At 40.2% G+C, this 24,688-nt stretch overlaps 1 protein-coding gene across 1 annotated transcript; it reads right to left on the bottom strand.

Annotated features, from left to right (window-relative positions):
- Positions 1 to 354: 354 nt before the first annotated feature.
- Positions 355 to 21,679, bottom strand: LOC123499905 (N-acetylglucosamine-1-phosphotransferase subunits alpha/beta-like). Its single transcript, XM_045248437.1, has 18 exons — positions 21,618 to 21,679; positions 15,691 to 15,858; positions 14,665 to 14,741; positions 13,781 to 13,928; positions 12,660 to 12,862; positions 12,043 to 12,164; positions 11,171 to 11,362; positions 10,464 to 10,663; positions 10,082 to 10,184; positions 9,441 to 9,683; positions 8,593 to 8,710; positions 8,186 to 8,412; positions 6,939 to 7,813; positions 6,411 to 6,563; positions 4,835 to 5,003; positions 4,103 to 4,284; positions 2,939 to 3,197; positions 355 to 2,487 (listed from the first exon to the last, which is right to left on the bottom strand). Exons 1-18 carry the CDS (start codon positions 21,677 to 21,679, stop codon positions 2,416 to 2,418), a joined length of 3,573 nt encoding a protein of 1,190 aa, XP_045104372.1. The 3' UTR covers positions 355 to 2,415.
- Between the last annotated feature and the right edge of the window lie 3,009 nt (positions 21,680 to 24,688).

Genomic DNA, 24,688 nt, shown 5'->3' with positions numbered 1-24,688 from the left:
GCTAACCACTACACTATGCGGTGTGTGATTCACTGTTTGATCTGCTGCAGTCTCTGACGAGACAGCCAGACGTTACCCTACGGAACTAGCTCAGAGCTCATTATTTCCGATCTACGGATAGGCCTGAGAACAGGCACACACCACACACCGGGACAACAAGGTCACACCTTCTCGATTTACATCCCGTACCTACTCACTGCTAGGTGAACAGGGGCTACACGTGAAAGGAGACACACCCAAATATCTCCACCTGGCCGGGGAATCGAGCCTCGGTCCTCTGGCTTGTGAAGCCAGCGCTCTAACCACTGAGCTACCGGGCTGTGTGTGTGTGTGTGTGTGTGTGTGTGTGTGTGTGTGTGTGTGTGTGTGTGTGTGTGTGTGTGTGTGTGTGTGTGTGTGTGTGTGTGTGTGTGTGTGTGTGTGTGTGTGTGTGTGTGTGTGTGTGTGTGTGTGTTTACCTAGTTGTGCTTTATGAGTAAAAACCTATGCCCTTGCTGTCCCATCCCCACATCTTTTAACATCTAGCTCAGCCTTAAATCCATTGTACTTTTTACCATCTCTTCTACAAGCATTCTTCTTCAGCCTCTTTCCATATCCTCTAGTGTGTGCATGTGTTTGCATGTGAGTCTATAAGTGAATGAGTGAGTGTTTAAGTGAAAGTGAATGAGTGTTTTAACAACCTTACATCACCAAATCAGAGAATAAGAACAATTTCCAAAAACATTGGAATATGACAAGAAAGCAAACAGTAAACACAACCCACAAAAACCTTTCTGCATTCTTATTTTACAGGTTAAAAGCTGAAGTATAGATCCGTAGTGCCTCCACCTTCCTCCTGACAGTGCCATGTTCAGGAGGAAGGCAGAGACACCTGACTGACAGCCATATTCATAAACGCCATGTTCTCTCACCACAACATTTTTTCAAGTGCCCAGAGACGACTAGCAGGGTTTTTAAGGTAGTTTCTCCTTATGATACACTAGAAATCTTGCTAATCCATCACCAGAACCATAAAAAATACCCTTAAGAACATGAGTAACTTTAACCAGAGCCTTTGAAAATAGTTGTAGTGAGAGAGCAAACCGTTTCTGAGTACGGGACTGAATCGCATCCTCCCTCACTGCAGCATGCCATCATGAGTATATGAGACCCTGAATACACACTTTTGAGCACAGAAATTAATAACACAGCAAGCTAGTATATGGTAAGCAAGTCTTTTTCTTATTTCCTTGCAATTTACTTAAATCAGACTAATCACTTCACCTTCATTATGTAGAGTATGGTTATGCCCTGAACGATAAATTATAAAATGCAACAAATTGTCTCATAAAAAAATCAAATTGATATTGTAAAAAAAAGTGTGATATTATTATAACTAGATAAATAAAATACTACAATTATACAACAGAGTGATATAAAAATTTTAAAAAAGTTAAGAAATACAAAAAAAAAGTATCTCAAAAAATTCAAATCTAAATTACAAAAAAACATGTAACTAAAATAACAAAACAAAGTGTTATGCAAAAAAGAAAGGAGAAAGTCATAAAAGAAAAAGAAAACACTCTCTAAAAACTAAAATCTAAATCATAAAACAATACAAAACTAAAAACAAGCAAACAAACAAAACAAATCACCATCACACCACACTAACCATCACCAAAGTCTAATATTATGCTTGTGTTCCCCTGCAAGCCCTGAAGCCTCACACACACACACACACACACACACACACACACACACACACACACACACACACACACACACACACACACACACACACATACACACTGCTGCCACACATCTAAGCCACAGGAGGGCAAAGGTAACAAGACCATCAGGATCCCCAGGGGCATGAAGTGTTATGGCAGCAAGCTAAGGAGTGTGGTAGGAGACACAAAGTACACCTCTAAGAAATATGAAATAGAATCAAGGTCCGTCATGGTAGTTATGAGCATATTTGATAAGTTTGAAATACCAATCAATGTACTGTACTTACTTACCACACAAAAGATAAAAAATAATCATGTACATGGCAATTATGAGAATATTAGGTCACTTTTGAATGCTAATGTCAGAAAATTAATCAATGAAGAGAGTCTAAATAGTTACAGAAGCTTAGCTATGTATTGTGTATGAGCAAGGTTGCCACTGCACCCTCCCTTCCACTAACCTCTTCTTCACATCTACTACACCTTCCAGCGTCCCTCTCAATGAATCACAGCCAGGAAGTGACTCTCCGGGACAGCCAGAGAGTCTCACACTGGGGAAGGACTCAAGGGAAGCATCTTGAAGCCATGGCATGAGGGGTCAATGGTGTGATGATCAATGAGATGAGTGGAGTGATGAGAACGCCTGGCACCTAGAGGATGAGTGAACACATTGACGTGGGAGGAGCAGGAGTGAGTTACGGTTCTGTCACACCTTCAGTGGCCCGTAGCCGTCCCGCCGGCGCCGCCGCCTGCACCACCGCCGCCGCAAACTCTCCAGCTATAGAGGAGGAAAAAAAAGCATTACACAACACACTAAGGACAGATGATATAAGAGAAATGGGTCTAAAAATCTATCTATCTTTGTACCAGTGACCCAGAGAAAGCACCATTCACTCATTCACACATCATTCACACTCTTACCCCCTTCAGCCTGTACTGGAAATGGAATCTCATTGACCACGTTGCTAAATGGCTCAACAGGTAACACACTTCCACACCAAGGCCTGTTTTATCACTGCCCACTCATAATGAAACTGTTCCCTACCACACTCCTATTCCAACCCTTAGACCACAGCAGGTGCAGGGTATGGAGAAATGAGAGTCCAAATAATTAAAAAAAAAAAAAATTCTCTTAGTTACACATTTCACTACACACGCAAGACAAGCACTGCCACACCCAGGAACTGCCAGCACCCAGCACTCATCCTCAGCACAGTGGCAGGCCTCACCTCAGTGCTGAAGAAGTTGACCAGCGTGAGGAAGACAAGTGAGGCGAGGCAGGCGTAGATCAGCGCACGCACAAAGTCCCTCCACTTCCTCCAGGCCACCAGCTCCTCCACATAGAGAAAGCGGTTCCGGTAGTTGAGGGGCAGCTCGAAAGAGGAGGGCAGCGGGAAGAGCGACTCGTAGGTGTCCTGCACCAGGGCGTGGATCAGGTCATTGGACTTGCTCTTGGGGTCCAGGTTGCTGTTCAGACAGATGAATTTTCTGAAAAAGGAAAGAAGAGTGTGTGATCTACTGACCATTAACTTCATAACCATAAAAAACATACATACACATCAATCCATCTAACTATCTATATACAAGGCTGGCAGTCCCACATGGAAGGTCCAGACAAAGCACCACACACTCACACACACACCATTCACACTCTTAGCTCCATCAACTCCAGGTGGAAAGGGACAATCTTGTGAATGACCCTACATTAACCCAGGAGCTTACACAGAGCATAGCTGGTCACTCACTGCCACAGTAAGATCCAACAATATACACACACATATATACACTGTTCAAAAATCATAACTGTGTTAAGATGATGATAAAATCTCAACATTATGATCCATAAACAGGACTAAAAGTAAAAATTATGAGTGTTTGAGTGTGATGCTTTGTCTGGGCCAGCCCGTATGGAATTGTTGGCCTGATATGTATGTATATACTAGGTAGATAGATATACAGATGGATAAACTGAACACTACATCAAGGAAACACAAAATAATCTATAGAACATTAAATAGATAAATAGTATACATTGATTTTATATTTCAATCACTGGATGGCATTAGACACAACAAGGCAGTGACTTAGCAAGCACCTCCTCTTTGAAAATTGTAACTATGTTCTGAAAAACCAGTAAAAAAAAAAATTTAAATAAATAAATAAATAAATATATATATATATATATATATATATATATATATATATATATATATATATATATATATATATATATATATATATATATATATATATATATATATATATATATATATATATATAAAACAAAGTAAATACACATGGATTTCATATCACCTCTGAGCAACACCAAGAGACACAACAAAACAACAACAATCCAGCACGCAGCCACAGCAACACAACCACCTGGCCAGTACCTCCTGTTCTTCCGCACTTCGTCCAGCATGTGGATGACGATGGACACATTGGAGGTGACCATCTTGAAGTGCACGGCTTCATCAGACTGGTGAGTGTAGCGGTACTTGTTCACCTTCTCCAGCTTCTTGAGCAGGGCGGTCAGCGGCTCACACTTCAGCATCAGCTCCAGGCTCACGGTGGGCTGCCAGAATATAAGCAGTAGTAGTAGTGGTGGTGGTGGTGGTGGTGGCGGCTTGTTTTCAGTGTACATGTTTGTGATTGCTACTTGAAAAGGTGTTTGATAGATTATCTCATAGTAAAAGTAACAATTTCTATTCCTATAATTTTTTTTCATTTAATTATTTTTTATTTTATTTTATTTTTATTTTTTATTTTTTTTTTTTTTTTTTTGTGTGTGTGTGTGTGTGTCATTAGGAGATATATCTAATGGATCATCTGATAGCACAGGTGACAATCTCCAATCCCCTGATGTTTTTTTGTTTCTTTCTGTGTAGCATCATGAATCACTAAATGCTTAAACTTTTCACTGCTACAATTTCCCACATCTCTCCTTTATCAATAGCCACTCTAAGACATCTCTTCTTGCTCCACAGCCACCTCCAAACACTGTACTGGTTAGAAATTGCAAGAGCTATCCTTTTTACACTCTTCTCTCTTGTGGGTGCCTATATTGCTTTTAGTGGTGTGAATTGTTGCATACTACTGTAATAAAGTTAAGAGAAGAGTTTCACCAGGTCTGAGTCAGCATATCTCTCATAGACTGGAGTGGGAACTTCTCTGGTGTGGTGGGCAGCAGAGCAGTTCTTCACCAGCATGTGGAACTCGTGCACAATGTTGTAGTGGAGTGGCAGGTCATGCAGGGAGGCGAGCAGTGTCCGAATCTCCCGGTCTGACAATGTCCTGTTAATGGGGAAAGAATCATGTGCATTCCTCTGATTCAAATCAAACTTCTTAGTTCCACATTGTGAAAAAAGATCTCACAATTATTATCCAACTCTGAGAATTTTAAACACAATTAATGAGGAAAGAATCATATGTATTCCTCTGATTCAAATTAAGCTTTTTAGTCCCATGTAATGAAAGAAATCCTCACAATTATAACCAAACTCTTTAGGAATCTTATAAACAATTCATTCTATAAAATATTCTATGGATCAAGACACCAATATTACACAAACCAGGCCAGACAGAACACCACACACTCCTTCACACATCCTTCACTTTCTTGGCACCATCAATCCCTTGTGGCCCACCCTATTGTCCTGCTTGATCTGTTCTCACCACTCTCAATTGAATCTTGCTTCCTAACCACAATCACCGCAAAAAGGAGAAAATATTGACCTGAAGTGTGTATCAAAACTTCTCAAAGGCTTCAGTGTATGTTTACTAATATAAACTAATATAAAAATGTTCTGTTCAAGCTTCAAGGGTTTTTATTCTTCCTTGCTTCATCACTAAACTCCCCTCAAGTAACAAGAGAAAGCCCTGAGTCCCTCTTGAAGTGTCTGTCAAACTCCTTTAAAGATTTCAGTGGGTGTCCTATCAATAGAAGCCTGTTCCTCTATTCAAGACCATCCTGTAGTGTGTCTTGACTCACTAAACTCTCAGGCAACAAGGGAAAAAGAGCACACCCTGAAATACTTGTCAAACTCCTTAAAGACTTCAAAGGCCATCCAAACAATATAAATCAGTTCTTATGGATCTCTGTTTTTTCCTTCACTCATTAAACTCAGATAGTAATGAAGTAAAAATTCTAACCTCACCTAAAAGCATCTGTGCCAAAATTTCTTAAGGACTTTAATGGGCATCCTAATAATATAAATCTGTTGTGTTCAAGGGCCTTTATTCTGCCTTGCTTCATCAAACTCTCAGGTAACAAGCAAAAATGTTAACGTCACCACAATGAGTCTGTGTCAAATTTCTTAAGGATTTCTGTGGATGTCCTAAGATTCCTGACAATATAAATCTGTTCTTCTGTTCAAGGGTCTTCATTTCTTCTTGTTTCACCAAACTCTTAAGTAACAAGCAAAAATGTTAAGGTCACCACGAAGAGTCTGTCTCAAATTTTTAAGGGTTTTGGTATATGTCCTGACAATATATATCTGTGTTCATGAATCATTATTCGTTCTTGCTTTATCAAACTCTCAGGTAACAAGCAAAAATGTTCGGGTCATCATGAAACATCTGTGTCATATTTCTTAAGGGTTTTGGTGATGTCCTGACGATATAGATCTGTTGTGTTCAAGGGTCTTCATTCTGCCTTGCTTCATCACACTCTCAGGTAACAAGGGGAAATGCTAAGCTCACCCTGAAGCATCTGTGTCAAACTCTGTGAAGATCTCAGTGGGCGTCCTGATTCTCTTCTCACTCATCAGGTAGAAGTAGTAAGAGAAGGCGTACTGCATGTCATTGGCTTTCCGGATCCGGTGAGATGACGTCAGCTCAAACTCCTCCCTGAACCTGGTGGATAACAAAGAATGTAGTGTTTATCAGATGATCAAAATACAAAAAACAAAAAGAACTTCCATGATAACCACACAAGAACACATGAGCAGTCAAAATCCACAGGGAAAATAAGAACATATTATTTATCAGAAGGAAAAAAACAAAATAAAAAAATATAAAAAAAAGAATACTCAAAAAAATTCCATGACAACCACACAAGAACACATAAGCAGTCAAATCCTGAGGGAAAATAAGAACATAATATTTATCACATCAGCAAAAAACATAAAACATCAAGGAAACACATAAACAATCAAATCTTGAGGGAAAATATGGATGTTAAAGGAAATAATAATGACTGTAGGATCTAAAGGAGCATGCTAGACTCACTTCTCCTGCAGGCTTTCCATGACACCCTTGCTGATGAAGTGAGGCATGTGGGCCGGCACCCTGCGCGCCTGGTAGCCGTACTCAGAATTGAAGAGGCGGTTCACATGCAGCAGGGACTCAGCAAACATGTCCAGGAGGTGCCGTCGGCCAGTGAGGGGCAAGACAGGCTCCCTCTCCTCATCTTCAGTGTCTCCTACAGGGAACAGCCTCTGCTTCTCCCAGGGCAGACTTCCTGTGTACACTGCCAGAGTTCCGTTATCCTCCTGTTCTTTCTCTTGAGGCTTCATTTTCTTGCTAAAGTTTGGGCGTTTCTTCAAGGCAGGTTTGCTTGGGTTTGTCTCCTGTTCATGTTCATCCCACAGTAGTTCCCTAGCGCCCAGATGATTGCTGGTATTAACTGGCTTGCTGTCTGTTTTTAAAGGGGTTTTGGCTTCATTTTCCTTTTTGTAAAGCTTATTTACATCAACGACCAATGTGGTGTTTTTCCCTACATTTTCGGGTGCCTTTATTTTAGGAGGCCAGTCACTCTCCTTGTGGTACAACAGGTGATGGTCTTTACTTGAGTGCAATGCTGCTGCTATCAGTCTTGATTTCCTCATCTTTAACCCACTCACAGTCAGTTCTCCATCTCTGTACAGTGCTTCCAGCTGGTGAACCTTTGACACCAGGGATACCGGCAGCTTTGATGCGTCCACATTGACATAAGCAAACTCCAGGTTCTTAGAGTCATCTTGTGAAGTGTCTTTGTGTCTGGTCCTTGGCCCCAACTGGTCAAAAGTGAAATTTTTCACCTCAGCAAGTGGCACGCTGGGTTTCTGCTCAGAGGACCTGTTCACCACCACAGGGGAGGTGTTGCACTTCACAGTGAGTGAATACTGAAAGGAATAAAAATAAGAACAATTAAGGTAGAGCTTCCCTGTGGTAACATTACACAAACCATGACAAAGCAACTCAATGACTTATCACACAAGAAAATGACAGGAAGTAGTAGTCAAGAATGATATACTACATAAGAGTAAGCAACAACAAAATACTTATCAATCTCTACATGGCACTATTTACTACAATAATTTCTCTTCCCTCTACATCATTATCTCCTACATACACAACAGTAAATCTATACAAACAAAATTCGTGCTTATCCTTTATTTCTGACTGAATGAATCACACACAACTGTCCCTTCCCTTCACCACTTACTCCTCTTGTCGTGCAAATCAAAGAAGAAACAGAAACACAACACCATTACCCTCACAGACTTCTCCAGCTGCTCCTTCTCCTTGCCCTGTTGCTGCCTGGTGATGTTGAGCTCCAAGTGTAGTGTGGCTGTGATGTTAGCCTTCACCAGGAGAAAAAAGACTTCTTGTGCAGTGTTGATGACAATGGTTCTTATGCCAGGGTGCTCAGTGTGGGAGCCGTACACACTTGTCCCCGGCCCCAGCAGTGAGGACAGGTTCATCCAAGCACCAGCAACGCCTGACAGATAACACGTCAATTGAACCACACCACAGGAACAGTACTAATAAATGTTGAGCATCTATCTATGTTAGGCTGGCAATCTTCCACCACACACTCACACATGAATACAAATACCTACATGGGATCCCACTTACACAGATTCATACCATAAGTAGAGTAGTGGTCTTTAATATTTACCATGAGGAAGAACGTAGGTGGTATTAGAGGCCGTGGGGACAGCTAAATTGTGCAGCAGATTCACCTTCTCCAGGCCACAGTCCCCACCATCAAATGCACAGGATAGAGTGTTGCATGACTGAAGGGGATGAGAGAAGTGTCCATAAGAATCTTGGTGGTGATGTAGGGTAATATAAAGGCTGGGATGATAAGACATTTTTCTCTTAGTAATATAAAGGGTGGAAAGATAAGACATTCTCACTCTTAGTAATATAAAGGGTGGGATGATACATTTTCTCTTAATAATATAAAGGGTGGGAAGATAAAACATTTTTCTAAGTAATATAAAGGATGGAACAATATCACTTATCTTTGTAAGTTAGAATCAGCATTACTATACAATAATAATAAACTGTGACAATATGACCTAATGAAAAGGCTGAAGAAATAGGATGTTTTCTCCTAGTAAAACAGAATCAAACCAGCCTTTTTCCCCTTCCCCACACACTCCACCACATCCAGTTTCCTATCACCACATGAAAACCCCCTTGACTCACATGATCACAGTAACAGTAACAAACAGGCCTCTAAACAGTTTATATATCCAGACCTTCCTTTATCACAGCACAAAAACCCCAGACTGGCCTTTGATACACTCTGGAACTCCTTGCCTGCTTCTGTATTTCCTTCTTCTTATGACATTTAAGAGGGAGGTTTCAAGACAACTATCCCATTCTTTTGGCTAACTCTTGACTTGCTCGGGGAATGGCATCATTTCATTGGCTTTGCTCAGATATTCCCTCGTGCATTAAAAAAAAGAAACATTTTAATAGAGTTTCCTTCATCAGTACATCCCACCCTTGACTCACATGATCACAGTAATGGTCCGCCAGCCACAGGTCGGAGCAGGAGGGGGCACAGAAGCCAACCGATTCATCCAGCCCCATACTGTCGTCACCCTCCAGCAGGTCGCCCCCCACGTCCCCACCAGCACAGTCGCCGCCATCCCACTCACAGGCGGAGGTGTTGCAGGAGGCGTCGCAGTAGCCGTCACCCAGCCAGGACCCTGGACACCCTGAAGAGCACTCCGGCAGTGACCAGGAGAGATACACCTGTTAATTAGAGAGAAAATAAAATGTGATGTTATTAGCCATGTCTCGAGTGCATCTTTTGTTTATTTTCATTCTTTTTTATTAAGAATGTACTCTGGTGTACTTTTTTTATTAGCCATATATCTCAAAGCATTTTATTTTCTTATGTAATAGGGCCAATATATCAGTGTGTGTGTGTGTGTGTGTGTGTGTGTGTGTGTGTGTGTGTGTGTGTGTGTGTGTGTGTGTGTGTGTGTGTGTGTGTGTGTGTGTGTGTGTGTGTGTGTGCGTGTGTGTGTGTGTGTGTGTGTGTGTGTGTGTGTGTGTGTGTGCCCAAAAGTATTAGTAAAACATGGCATCACTCTTCTGGGCAGCTGTGCACACTTCACTCTTTCCTAGCACCCAGTGGATTCAGGCACCTTGAATCCTGAGCCAGGGGAGAAGAAGTCCTCTGGCCACACCTCCTGCATCAGCATCACATCGTCATTCAGGTAAAGGAAGTGGTCGGACAGCCCGGGAATCCTGCACACCAATACAAGGACAGCGGTTATTCAACTATTCTCACCCAAACTGTTCAATGTGTGAGGCTGCTGTCCGTACAGTGAGGGCAGAACAACTAAAGCCAGATACCAGTGAAGGGATAAACAATGAATCACACAGAAAGGAGTTTAAAATATAGGTCTATTTCCTCACCCACACTGTGACAAGTGACAGTGAAAAATTAACACACAACACAAACTCATTCAAATCACCTGCACCTTGAGAGAAACAGAGAAATTAGGCAACACATTCAGCACTGACCTATGAATATGGCTCTCAATCGCTGGTGAGGAGAACGTGGGGAGGTGGCTGGCGTTGGGGAAGATGTCCTGGTGGGTGACAATGGTGAGGCGAGGGTTGTCCAAGTTGAGCCAGTGTGGGATCTGGCCATTTGTCACCAGGAAGATTCTCCGGACCCAGGGCGCGTGCTGCTCCAGGGACCGCAGGGAGTACCGCAGCTCCTGGCCGGCATAGAAGAGTGGGTGAGGGAAAGGTGACAAGATGGAGAGGCACTAAAGACTGAAGGGAAAGCTGACCAGGTGGGGATATGCAGTGGAGTCTGAGTCACCTCTAATGATGGGAGGATTCTTAGTTCTGGATGAAATTGTGTGTCATTTTCCAAGTGAGCAGCAAGTAAGGGACAGCTGAACAGGTGGAGATATACTAAAGGTTCCAAGCCATCCTAGGTACTAGGAATCTTAGTACTGTGTGGTATTACATGGCATATTCTATGTAGGTAGTGAAGGATAAATGGTCGGTTTTGTGGGCTTAGAGCAAAGGTGTAATATAACAATGCCACAGCACACACTAAGCTGACAAATACTCTGCTGGAACTATGTGGTAAAAGAAAAACTGTAACATTATCAGAAAGAATTAAAATAGATTCTTCTCTATCAATACAAGTTTTTAACAGCCTTTCATCCCTCTTCTGTGACACAATACCCTCACCTTCCTTTCCTCCTCCTTACCTCATTGTCTTCAAACCGGTTAGCATCAATCTCCTTCAGGTCGGACTGCAGCATGAGCATGGCCTGGCGGGTGCGGATGCTGGTGTTGGAGGTGGCCGGTTCCAGGTGGCTGTTGGCAATGAGTAGACCAGGCACAAGCTCATCCTCTCGGCACTCTACCAGCTGCACTCCCCCAGAGCCTGACACAGAGCACTGCAGGGGTGGCAAAGGAAGGAAGGGATATGGGTGAAGAAGAAGTGTTACAGGTAAAGAGAATGTTATGGGTGAAGAGGAGTGTTACTGTTGCTTCAAATTTATTCAGGACTAAATAAAATGGACACACACACACACACACACACACACACACACACACACACACACACACACACACACACACACACACACACACACACACACACACAATTCTGAATGCTAAATAAAATGAGGAGGGCAGGAGTGCAGTTTCTTCTCCATTTGGGATGTGAGGGGGCTACAAGAATGGTAAGACTGCATGAATGTGAAAGTTGTGTGTCTTGTTACAACTCTGTTCATTCTCTATTCAAACTACAAATAGCAAGCTTCTTGAAGATAATGAAACACACAAACACAAAAAACATCATTCTACAAACTACACTCAATGGATTCCATAACTGTTTGTCTTTGTTATTAACCCCCTTCAGTACCATGACATGTTTTCATATTCTTTCTAGTTACTATTTGGTGATTTCATACAGTTTCACAAATTTACGTTAGGATTAGAATAGTGAAGACTCAGGCCATTAATCTTCTGACCTCCACAGGCCCTTTAAAATGCAAATAAAACTGTCTAATCATATCCAAAAATCTTAGAAAAATGTGTCTCAGTATTGAAGAGGTTAAGAGCACAGACTGACCGCTGCTGTGATGTTCCTGTGGTGCGGGAAGAGTGTCTGCAGCAGTGCCAAGTGGGAGAGATGAGCAGCGCCGGTCACCAACACTGCATGCTTCTGCTTCACCCCCCAGCCACCACCCACATCTGAGGGACACAAGGTAAAGTTGTTCTTTCAACTCAGATTGTAATGTATTGTTGTCATTGTTATGATTTTGTTTAATATGATTATTTTCCTTTATGGAGTTCTTTCTTGTTTTGCATTACCTTTAATTTGGAGCTTCTGAATTTATGAATTGAATTTAAGAATCTTTTCTCCTGATGTGCATATACAAATTTCATACATTCCAATAAAACCTTTAAAAGAAAAAATGTAAAAAATGCACTGATATAAAAATAGCAAAAAGATCATTATCCAATACTAATTTACAAGTTTTTCCATTGCAACTCACTCACAAACCACAATGCAAACCAACCTGTACACTCACCACTTACCCACATTAGAACACAACTCCCACCAAACCAACCCAACTCTTTACACCAATCACTACCACAACTACTCACTAACCCCAAGATGCCCTAACCCAGCCAAGCACAACCCACAGCACACACCTTGGCTCCCTCACCACACCAGGGCTTTACCTGACGTCCAGTAGGCTTGCTTGGGCTTTGAACTGTTGCCGGCCAGGAGTGCCACCCTCTCCATTACCTGGGCCACATCTCCCTCCCTGGCCAGGTGCAGCATGGTGAAGTTGTGCAGTCGGCTGTCATGAGTGATAGACAGCTGGCTCACCTCTAATACTGATGGGATGGACTCAAAACTGCTCTTGGGTGTGGTGGAGTCCCTGTCAGGAGGAAAAAATTAAGTATTTCTCTCTTATGACCTAAAGTTTCAAGACATTCATCCCATTCTTTTGGCAAATTCTCTTACATCTGCTCGGGAAATGGCACTTAACTAAGCCTTTTTTGTTTATTAATTTTTGTTGCCCTTGGCCAGATTTCCCCTCTTACAGAAAAAAAAGTTGTTTATTCATGTAAGTATACCTGTTACTGAAGGTAATGTGGGTTTGAGAGGATATGTCTTATCTTTTTTCTAAGTAAAAGGGTACTGGCCAAGAGGAACAAAATATGCATTAAAAGAAAGTTCCATTAAAGAGAAAAATGCTGAGTACTGTTAGACGTGTACTCTACTCTCTGATGTGGTGGTGGTAGCAGCTTGTACTTCATCAATGTCATGCCAGTAAATGTTAGCCAGCTAATACATCTGTTTCATCTTGCAGTTTTCTCACCTTAACATTCCACTGATTTGTCTTGGTTACTAGGTTTTACTGTTCAATTCATTGCTTTTCCCCTGAAAGCATATTGCCTTAGACAAGAGTGCTCCCACTTGTACGGCTTCAAACTGCTACACAATCACAACACACACACACACACACACACACACACACACACACACACACACACACACACACACACACAGTACAATGACCAAATATTTCATATGGAATCTCAAATAAATCAGCTTCATGAGAACAGCACTGTGTCAAGACCAAACTTGGGACCCAAACATGAAACTCCTACAGATAATAAGTATGTAAGAGATGCATGAGAAAAGGAAAAGAAAAAGAAAAACAGAAAACTGGCAAACTACTTTGATAGCTTAAAGAAGTGCTAATCTTCAAGTGAAAAAAAATATGGACACAATTTCACTTTCTCTTCAATCAGGCTTATACCACATTAAGACTTTTCTCAATGGTAGTTACATGAGGCTGATGTACGGTGCAGGCAGGCAGTGGGAGAGGGAACAGTCACTCTGGATGCCATCAGACAGCCCGTAGACCCTCCAGCAGCAGGGGGTCTGAGCCATTGACCCAAGTGTACACCACATCAATGGGCAACACACCACACAGCCTGGTGAAGTACGGACCACTGTGAGATGCTGCCTATTGTGAGCCATAAAGAGAATTAAAGGCTAGAGTGGAAAAATGTTTAAACTGTGATTGCCAAATAAGTAAAGTATAAAGAGAATCAATTAACCAATCAGTCTGGGACATCTTTACTTGTACTATAGCCACATCCAATCTTTTAACTGGGTAGAAATTGCAAAATGTGTTCTTTTTCATCCATATCTTTCTTGCAACTACTTATAGAGATTTTATACATTGCATATGGTAATAATAATTGTATGGCATCAAAGAGAAAGGATTAAAGGTTGTACTGGAAAGACATTAAGGGAAATGGCCAGCAACTGTGTAAAATATAAAGAGGATTAATCAAATAGTATGACTAACAAAGAGGAATGAAGGTTTACGAACAGTACATCTCTGAATCATATTTTTTCACCCCATGGCATCTGAAAAATTTTAGTAGGAAGTGAACATTGGACAGAATTAATAAAACAATAACTTCATAACTTAGTACAAACTGGAAACCAAACATCAGGAGGAGAAAGTCAATAAACAGACCGAAACATTTTGAAAAGACTGCAGCTGGATGTATCAAGATAGATGGAGAAAGAAGGGAAAGTGTGGGAATACAGAAGAGTGTGAGGTTCTGTATTCATACTCCACCAATGTGAAAAGTATAATGTGGGCAATGACAAGGAAGTGTTGGTGATGTTGGATGTTGCAATGCCATGACCACTTACTGCCCCAACATGTTTTCTCCTCTAATGTTGTCCGAGAACACGTTGACAGACCGATACACTGCCAAGTCAACCTGGTCCTGCAAAGAAAAGAAGAAAATAAATGAAAAATAAATACCTACATGAATAAGCAAAGTAAAAAATATCCGACTATATTTATACTTAATTTCTTTAGGGACCCGGCATCTCAGTAGACCTTTTTTTTTTCATCAGCATATTTTTTGCCCTAGGCCAATGTTCCCTCATATAAGAAAAAAAAATTATAAAACTACATACTGTCACCTACACAACACTGTCCATCCTTGAATACTGCAGACATAATAAAATGCTACAGTAAATGAAAAATATGAAATGACAAACATATTCCCCATAACACAAAGAGATGAGAAATAAACAAGGCAAGATGTGACAAAAGATTCAATATTCATCCCATCTCTAATTATCAGAAAGAGAATGAAAAAAAAAGAGAAACAAGAGAAAAAGGCAAACAAAAAGATCAGAGCCTCACCAGCCAGTATACACAAGAGAGAGAGAGTGAGAAAAGAGAAACAATAAAAGACAGAGAGAGAGAGACAAACATAACAAGAGAAAAAAATGGCCTCGCTAGCTAGTACACACGAGAGAGAGAGAGAGAGAGAGAGAGAGAGAGAGAGAGAGAGAGAGAGAGAGAGAGAGAGAGAGAGAGAGAAACACATAACAAGGAAAACCGTCTCACCAGCCAGTATAACGAGAGAGAGAGAGAAAAAGGAGAAAAAGAGAGAAAAACACACATAACAATAAAAACCGTCTCACTAGCCAATGCACACATGAGAGAGAGAGAGAGAGAGAGAGAGAGAGAGAGAGAGAGAGAGAGAGAGAGAGAGAGAGAGAGAGAGAGAGAGAGAGAGAGAGAGAGAGAGAGAGAGAGAGAGAAGAAAAAATAAAAGACAGACAGAGAGAAATGCAAACATAATAAGAAAAGAAAGAAAAGAAAGAGAGAAACACAAACATAATAAGAAAAAGCAAGGCCTCACCAGCCAGTGTGCACACCAGAAGCCCACCGCAAACACCGTCAGAAAGATTGACACCACCACAGCTAGGAGAGGAGGTGGGTGGGTGAGCACGGCATCCAGCACCCACCTCTGCCACCACTTACTGAGGCCCCTCATCCTGCCTTGTCTCACGCCCGGCTGCCTCCCTGCCGCTGCGGAACCATACCTGAAGGAGGACTGAACATGTAGGGGCTTAGTATGGTGCAAAAGAAAAGAAAGAAAAAAACTGAGACAGATTGTGTATGTTTTGTATAGTTTAACCACTTCAGTACTGGGACGCATTTTTACCTTGAGTTTTTGAGTGTGATTAGATGATTTCATTGACTGAAAATGGTATGGTGTAAAAAAAATAAATAAATAAAATGGAGAGATTATGTATTCTTAGTATGGTGTAAAAAGTCACTATGCCATTGGTCAACAAAGGGAAGAGGGGAGAAGAGATAATAAATGGAGGACATAGGAATAAAACAAGAGGTAATGAATATGGGAATGGGACGAAATCATAATAAGGCAGCAGATAGAAAGAAAAAATGGAGACAGGGATTGTGTATGCATTGCATGGCTTAAAAAAGTCAATGTATTAATAGTATACTGAGAAGAATTGAGCCATAGAGTATAGCTGGTTAAGTTTAGGATGTAGAAGTAAGCAAAGGGTAAATAAATAAGGGTTGCTGGTAAATTTACAGTTTCAACCAATATACCCTATCTTATATGTCTTTTTCCTTATGTCTAACAAGCTTGGGGACCTCCTGGGAAAGCGGCATTTTAACCTAACCTAACCTAACCTAACTCTATTTTCCGATAGGCTAAAATGGAGTTAGAAATGCTGGTAGAAGTGTGATCCAGACTGTGAGAATGTGTATAGTTACGTGTGGTGTATTGGTTGAAACTGCAATAAATCCGGACTGCCTGATGCCCCCCCCTTGCCTGCTGCCTGCCTGCTGGAGTGTGATTACGGGGACAGAGAAGAAAAAAATTGTGTGTGACATCTCAAACTGTAAAATTATAAATAAATAAATGGAAAGGTAGGTAAAAAGACATATGGATTGAGGAATAGATAAATAACAAATGAAAAAAAGTAAAAAAAAAAGAGAAATTGGTGAATAAATAACAAGAAGAGGAAGAAAAGAATGAAAGAAGAAAAGATAAAAGAAAATATATCAGTAAATAGTAATAACAGTAAACACGAACCAGCTCAGGAAGATGAAAAAAAGTGAGAAAGAAGGAAGAAAAAGAGAAAAGAATGAAAACAAAAAGGAGGAATGCAAGACAGAAAAGAAGAAGAATCATGAGAGAGAGAGAGAGAGAGAGAGAGAGAGAGAGAGAGAGAGAGAGAGAGAGAGAGAGAGAGAGAGAGAGAGAGAGAGAGAGAGAGAGAGAGAGAGAGAGAGAGAGAGAGAGAGAGAGAGAGAGAGAGAGAGAGAGAGAGAGAGAGAGAGAGAGAGAGAGAGATGGAATAAACATGAACCAAAGAAGAAAAGATAACATAACATAACATAAATAATAGGATAACAAAGGGCCACCAGGGCCCATCTAGGTTATCCTGTATCAGTCGCACAGCGACCTCGTCATCAGTACTTAAAGATACACTTACAAGTACACAATACATTATATACTAATTCTAAATATTTGGCCCATTAACAGGGCTAAGTCCTGCAGCAAATTCCTCTACAATCTGTGATCCCCATACATGGGGATCATGTCTTGTTTAACTATAGTAAATTTCTTATAAAAACTATCATGCTATACATAATTATAAATCTAATAAATTTAAGTGCTTATCTAATCTGTTTTTAAACATTGTCAAACTAGTGCTATTTACAACCCTCTCTGGCAATGCATTCCAGAAGTCTACCACCCTATGACTAAAAAAATATTTTCTTATATCTAACCTGCAGCCTTGCTTTCTAATCTTCCTGCCATGATTTCTAGTCCTACTTCCCTCCTCTAAGGTAAAGAAAGATCTCACATCTATGTAGTTTGCATCTGAGAACATTTTAAATAACTCTATCATATCTCCTCTTATACATCTCCTCTGAAATGAAAACATGTTTAATTCCTTTAATCTATCTCTATACTCCAGGCGCTTTAATGCTGGTATCATCCTAGTTGCTCTTCTCTGAACTGCTTCTAACATGTTGATATCCTGCCTATAATGGGGTGACCAGGCCTGTATGCAATACTCTAAATGGGGCCTAACATAGGAATTATATAAGCTACGCACCACTTCCTTACTTTTATAACTAACATTTCTATTTATAAAACCCAGGATCCTATTTGCCCTATTTCTTGCTTCTAAACATTGCTTTGAAAATTTCATAGTCCTGTCTATCACTACTCCTAAATCCTTTCCTTCCTCTACTGCCTCTAGCCAACATCCCTCCATCTCATAGTTAAAGTTTGTGTTGTCTTTACCTAAATGCATAACCTGACACTTTTAGAATTAAACTCCATCTGCCACCTGTCTGCCCATGCTATCAGCCTGTCCAGGTCTCGTTGTATTCTGTAATTGTCCTTTTCACCCTGTACTGCACATGCTATCTTAGTATCATCTGCAAACTTTGATACTTTGCTACTAATTCCTATATCTAAATCGTTAATGTACACCAAGAAAAGAAGAGGTCCTAGCACTGATCCTTGGGGTACCCACTAACCACTTCCTTCCACTCAGACATTGCCCCATTTAATACTACTCTCTGTTTCCTATCAGAAAGCCATTCACTAATCCAATCAACTAACCTACCCCCTATCCCATGTAGTCTCAATTTGTACACTAGCCTCCTATGCGGTACCTTATCAAACGCCTTGCTAAAATCTAGATATATAACATCTATGCTATTTCCATCATCTAACTCCTTGGTAATATATTCTAAGATATCGAGCAAATTTGTAAGACAGGACCTCCCTGATCTAAAGCCATGTTGGGTATCTCTAATTAATCTATTCTCATTTAAATGCTCCCAAATACTACCCTTAATGATTTTCTCTAGTATCTTACATACTATACTAGTTAAACTGATCGGTCTATAATTATTCGCATCATCCTTCCTACCTTTTTAAATATTGGAGTAACATTAGCTAACTTCCAGTCCTGAGGTATCTCAGCAAACCTAAGTGATCTTTCAAAGATTAACTTAAGTGCTTCAGAAATACTGTCTACACCCTCCCTAAGTACTCTGGCATGTAGCTCATCAGGACCACTAGCTTTCCTATCATCTAGTTCAAGAATAAATTTCCTAATAATTCCCGGTTTTATATCAATATTTTCTAAAGCTCTTAAACTACTCGTCGCACTGTTTGTAACAGGATTTCCTATTCTTTCCCTAGTAAATACTGAAGAAAATTGTTCATTCAATAATTCTACTATGTCTTCATTTTGATCCACTACTACACCATCTTTTCTGAGTGGTCCAATCCTATCCTTATTTCTTTTATCACTGATCTTGTAATAACTATATAATTTTTTGGGATCTTTACTCCCAGCTCTAGCTGGGAGTAAAGAAAGAAAGGAAGGACGAAAGATATCAAATGATGGAAAGAAAGTAAAGGAAAGAGAAAAAAGGAATGATATAACAGAAAGAGAAGGTAAAAGGGTGTAAGGAAGACCAAACCACGAGGAGACACACCCGCCACCTCACCGTGCCAGTGCCAGCCGCAGAGCACACCTGTGAATTGTATACGTCGCTTACTGCCCGCCCACTGATACGCTGACACTCTGACACTTTGACACTCATATTCTCAAACACCTCTGTGCTTCACCTCTACTATTTCAAAGGCTTTATTTAAATTCATTCTTGTTTCTTAAGGTGTTTTTTACGTTTCTAGAGGCAGATTGACAAGATTTCTGCATTATTAACTGGAGAAAACACAACCGCTTAATCATCTTTGTAAATTGTGGCCTTGGTAAATGGTTGTGGTGAGGGAGCAGAGTAGGTGTGGTGTGTTAATCCAGCAAGTGTTTCTTGTGCATTTTGCTTCCTGCTTCTCTGGTTTTATCTATATTTTTAATGTGATACAACTTATCTAATGCGAGAATTTCATACATGCCAATTGACGAATTCATCCTACTTATACACCATGCCAACTCTCACAAGTATAGCCCATGAAGGATTTCTGTAATATTTCTATCACGTTCCCCCTTTCTTGTATGTGCTTTTCTTTCCATATTTACAGTAATCAATTTACTAATCAAATGTCAGTGGTGGAGTACTATTAACTGTCTCTTCCGTGCACAAGACCATCGATCGTAAATAAACACGGGAAGCTACAATAATCTTTCCGGCATACCCTACACGTGGTGCCCCTCCCAGTATGAAACATGCCTAATTATCTCCACTTTCCATCCCCATTCATAAACCTATCTCATCTTCTTTTATATACTTCTTCTGATTCGACACTAATAATCTGCTTTTTAAGTCTGTTCCATTCATCTACGACTATATTTTGAAACCAGTTCATTTTTTTTTTTTTTTTCTAATATTTGCGTAACTTTAGGGTTGAGCTCATTAGTCATTACTACTTCTTGTCCTATATATGTGTGTGTGTGTGTGTGTGTGTGTGTGTGTGTGTGTGTGTGTGTGTGTATGAGTATTTCACTGTGAGTGTGAGTATTTCATCTATTTATCTATTCACTTATTTTAATGACTTCACTGTGAATGACGATAAAACTATAGTGCTTCCATTGAAATCAATTCATCCTTCCCAAAAAGAGAGAATATAATACCTTATTTTTCAATGTTAAATATTCATCATACGTAATCCTTCTCAGCCTTCAGCAGCAACCAAAGCTTCTCATTATCCCTTGCATGTGACGGACCACCACAACCACCTCCCTCCCACCCTCAACCTCACATGCTCTAATGCGTATGTAATTACATGACGTGTGTGATTGTATAAGTAATCCAACACACTGCATTCCGTCTGCTTCAGCTTTCAGTCTCGCAAACTTCTATATCTATCTATCTATCTATCTATCTATCTGTCTGTTTATCTATATATCTATCAATCTATCTACCTAACTACATATCCATCTGTATATCTATCCATCTATCTATTCATCTAAGTCTGTCTACTTGTGTCTATCAATTAACTCATCTTTATATGTCTGATATTGTCTATCTATCTATCTATCTATCTATCTATCTATCTATCAAGTATCTTGTTAATCTGTCTGTATCTATCTATCTGGCACCTTTCTGTGGCAAATCTCACTGAGGAAGTGGCAACAAGAGCCCCCATTTATTTACGTCCTTGCATTCCCTCCTTGAGTGCTCTCATGATCCTATTCCTCTCATCCCCTTGCTTCCGTCTCCTCCAGCAACTGACACTGCATGGTAGACCAGAAAAGCACTGTCTCTTCTGCTAAATGTTGTTTCCCTGTGTCTAACTAGCTATGCCACACTACAAATTCAAACAGTATATTGATGTGTGATATACTTAATTGGTATTTTTTTTACGATGCACTGAACACATTCTTTCTTTTGCTCATACATAGGCTATTGGTTAGCAGAATTACCGTGTGTTAGTCACCGTAAGATAAACCATGCGTTCCTGATATACAGGTGTTACTAACACTAAAGTGACTAAAATTACGTAGCCGAACGAGGTCTCTTTTATTTCCACTGTCCAAGAAAGGAACGCAGCTGACTGCCGTTTGGCCAATCAGGAAATGTAAGAATTAGCATTTGAGAGTCATAGCCAGTGATATTGCACAGTGAAAACGTCAAAAAATGCATGCATTTTCATGTCCAAGGCGTCAGTCACTGTTATAAGTCATCAAACTGCTCACCTGAGGTATATATATATATATATATATATATATATATATATATATATATATATATATATATATATATATATATGTTCATAAGCATGATAAACGAACAAACAAGACATCCACGGTTTAAATTGTGGAGAAATGCTCACTGCACAATCTTATGACCAGTGTAAGGGTGCTGCTCAATGCCCTTAGCCCTATGAGCAAACATGGCGGTGTCACGTGCGAAATTATCCCTCCATGCGAAAGTATCTCGTGAGTTCCACTCTCCTCTGTTATCTTTGCTCAGACTTGTGGAATGAAAGGATCTATAGAGCTGATATCCCAACCAGAGCAATCACGTTCATGTACCAGATCTCCACCAGCTACAGTTACAGCAATATGCAGCCAAACTACTCAACATCCCAAGATACCGTCACTTCCTACCTCCTGACCCACCACCACCAGAACGAGCAGACCGCCACCACACCAAGCTGTCCCTATATATGCCACCTTCCAGGACCAACCTTTACAAGAAAAGCCCATTCCTACTATTTATTAATTCATAATCAGCTTCGTTACATATACATTCAGATTCATGTTTTTATTTGCACCTTATAAGCACAGAATCCATAAGGACTTAATTTTACTCTTCCTAGCTTCATAATTACATAGCTTTTAATGACCTCCATCTGACATCATTTCTAACTACTGGACTTGTGACGCTTGGAGTTTTGCATACACTCTAGATTCTAGAATTTAACTATATGTGTCTCTTCAGTGTATATTTTCAACCTCTCAGGTAAATTTTGTATGGAGGAGTCTTTTCTAAAACGTGCAAAAAAAAAAAAAAAAAAAATCTTAGCATAAGGGTAAGAGTATTTCTTTTATTAATGGATTGGCATTGTTCTAATACCTCAATCGTTATCAGCAAAGTAAAGTATATGTTTCAAGCCTTAATTGAATCGAGTCTAGTTTGTATGTGTTTCACTGTTTGATCTGCTGCAGTCTCTGACGAGACAGCCAGACGTTACCCTACGGAACGAGCTCAGAGCTCATTATTTCCGATCTTCGGATAGGCCTGAGACCAGGCACACACCACACACGTGTGTGTGTGTGTGTGTGTGTGTGTTTATTTGTTTTGTCTAACGAAAAAATAACATTAAAGTCACTGCATAAAATGTAACTTTTTTTTTTTTTAATTAGCGCGCCTTGGATTGTTTTGGTCCTTGATATAGCACTTAAAAAATATGGAAAACATAACCCAAGTAATAATATTCCATGAAATTTGGTCCAACTTTGTATCTTCAAATTCAAAATGATTACGATACGAAAATAGAGAACGAAAATCTTTATAGAACGAGAAATCTGTGTTTTCTTTATTTGCCTAAAAAGCAAGTATTTTTCATATTCAGAAAATGTAATTTGCTATAGTGTGGTTGTGTTTCCTTTTCGACATTATGAAGTGTTTGTGGCACCATTTGTTTGAAATACAGACCGTTAGTTGGACTTCATTTTGTAAACAATAGACTCGGCAATGTTATTATATATCGGTTATTGTTTAAAGTATTTGTTGCGTCTAAAAATGTAGGGCAAACCAGTCTGGGCGCCATTTTTCTTCTCGCGATTTTTAAATGAATTACGTATGTGAATATTGGGCCATAGGGGTACCTCAGCTATGCCTTCCCCCAGGTCAGTCCACCAATGTTTGCCTGCACGCCCCTGGGTTTCCAGACACAGCCCACGCGCGTTTAATTTTTTCATTGTAAACAAAGAAATAATAGGATGAATTGATTTTAATATGGATAACTAATTTTTAGCCTAGCTACCTCTAGATAACGAGGGTTTAAGTATATTTGCTGTGGGGCAGAGAGAGAGAGAGAGAGAGAGAGAGAGAGAGAGAGAGAGAGAGAAATTGCCCTCGTGTAATACTCAACACCTCTCCCTTCTTTTCCTAAAATCAAATAAACAAATACTACTAAATAGATCTAGCGTTATGGCAATACTGGACGTGTGTGAGTCGTGTTGGTGGAGTTGGGTGGAATGCTGGATTAGTTTAGGACAGGAACATACAGATGAACAACGTATGACAAGAATATAGGTTCACGAGTGGTAAACGAACGTATGACTCACCAAAATTAGGATACTGTGAGTAGAGAGCCGTTTTGTGTGCGGAACTAATGAATGTTTATAAACCTTCATACACCATGCGGACCGTGGACTGTGGAGTGAAGGTTATCAGTTCGTACATACAGTATGATATGCTGCTCCTCTGAGTATAATACAAATACCGACTGAATCATGTCATTGTCACTGAGCTGTAACATATGGTAGCACCATACTCAGGTCACATTTGCTGTACGCTGTGAAGGATCAGTTTTCCCTTCCGCGGAACACTGCTTAAAATATCATAGTTACCTCCTTCAGATATTCCTTCTTCCTACCACAAACACCTGAATAGCTGCTGAGCCCCAAGTCTATGCCATGCGTGAAAATTCACAAACTCCAGATAAACAATTGACCAGTCATCACTCATGGAGCACCCTAGGGCCTACACCAGACACACTACTCGCTATTATGTATCTAATTTTCAGATCGTATTCGTACGTAACAACTAAACGAGACAAAAGGATGCGTAAGTGTCAGAGTTGAAGTGATAGGGTGATGGAAAGGGGTTGCATTGAACCTCTTCCATTACCGGGAATGAATCTGGTATTAATTCGATATAAAGGCACACTGTCAATTAATAATTCCATATCTATATGTACATCACGTTGATATTCATGAAAATAAGTGGGAACGTCTCTCACACACACATTCCCATTATTAAGCAAATATATGCAAGTTAAATCAAATTCTTTACTAAAATTTATAAAAATACTACTAACAATGAGGGTTAGTGTGCCATGCAGTGTCCGTTGGTGTTTTTCACTGATGTAAAATTGATGGAGGCACAAGTGTGGATACACTATTCCATTGCCATTGGTTACTGAGAGAGAGAGAGAGAGAGAGAGAGAGAGAGAGAGAGAGAGAGAGAGAGAGAGAGAGAGAGAGAGAGAGAGAGAGAGAGAGAGAGAGAGAGAGAGAGAGAGAGAATCTGTATATCATAAGTAGTGCACAACACTATAGGCATTAAGAGTTAGTGTGGCATTGAAGGTGGTCAGCAGCAAAGGCTCTAGTGCCATCCACACACCATCCAATGAACACCAGGTGTAGCTGTTGCTTAACTATCACAGTAAGA

The sequence above is a fragment of the Portunus trituberculatus genome, chromosome 50 (genome assembly GCF_017591435.1).
Source record: "Portunus trituberculatus isolate SZX2019 chromosome 50, ASM1759143v1, whole genome shotgun sequence".
NCBI lineage: Eukaryota > Metazoa > Arthropoda > Malacostraca > Decapoda > Portunidae > Portunus > Portunus trituberculatus.
Note: the sequence above shows the minus strand (reverse complement) of the source record. Positions and strands in the feature narration are given on the sequence as shown.

Coding starts and splice junctions, on each gene's coding strand:
- LOC123499905 (XM_045248437.1), bottom strand. CDS start 21,679: ATGTTTGCTCATAGGGCTAAGGGCATTGAGCAGCACCCTTACACTGGT. Junction 15,859..21,617: donor ACTGGTCATAAGATTGTGCA/GTGAGCATTTCT, acceptor GTCCTCCTTCAG/GTATGGTTCCGCAGCGGCAG. Junction 5,004..6,410: donor TTTGACACAGATGCTTCAGG/GTGAGCTTAGCA, acceptor CCCCATTAACAG/GACATTGTCAGACCGGGAGA.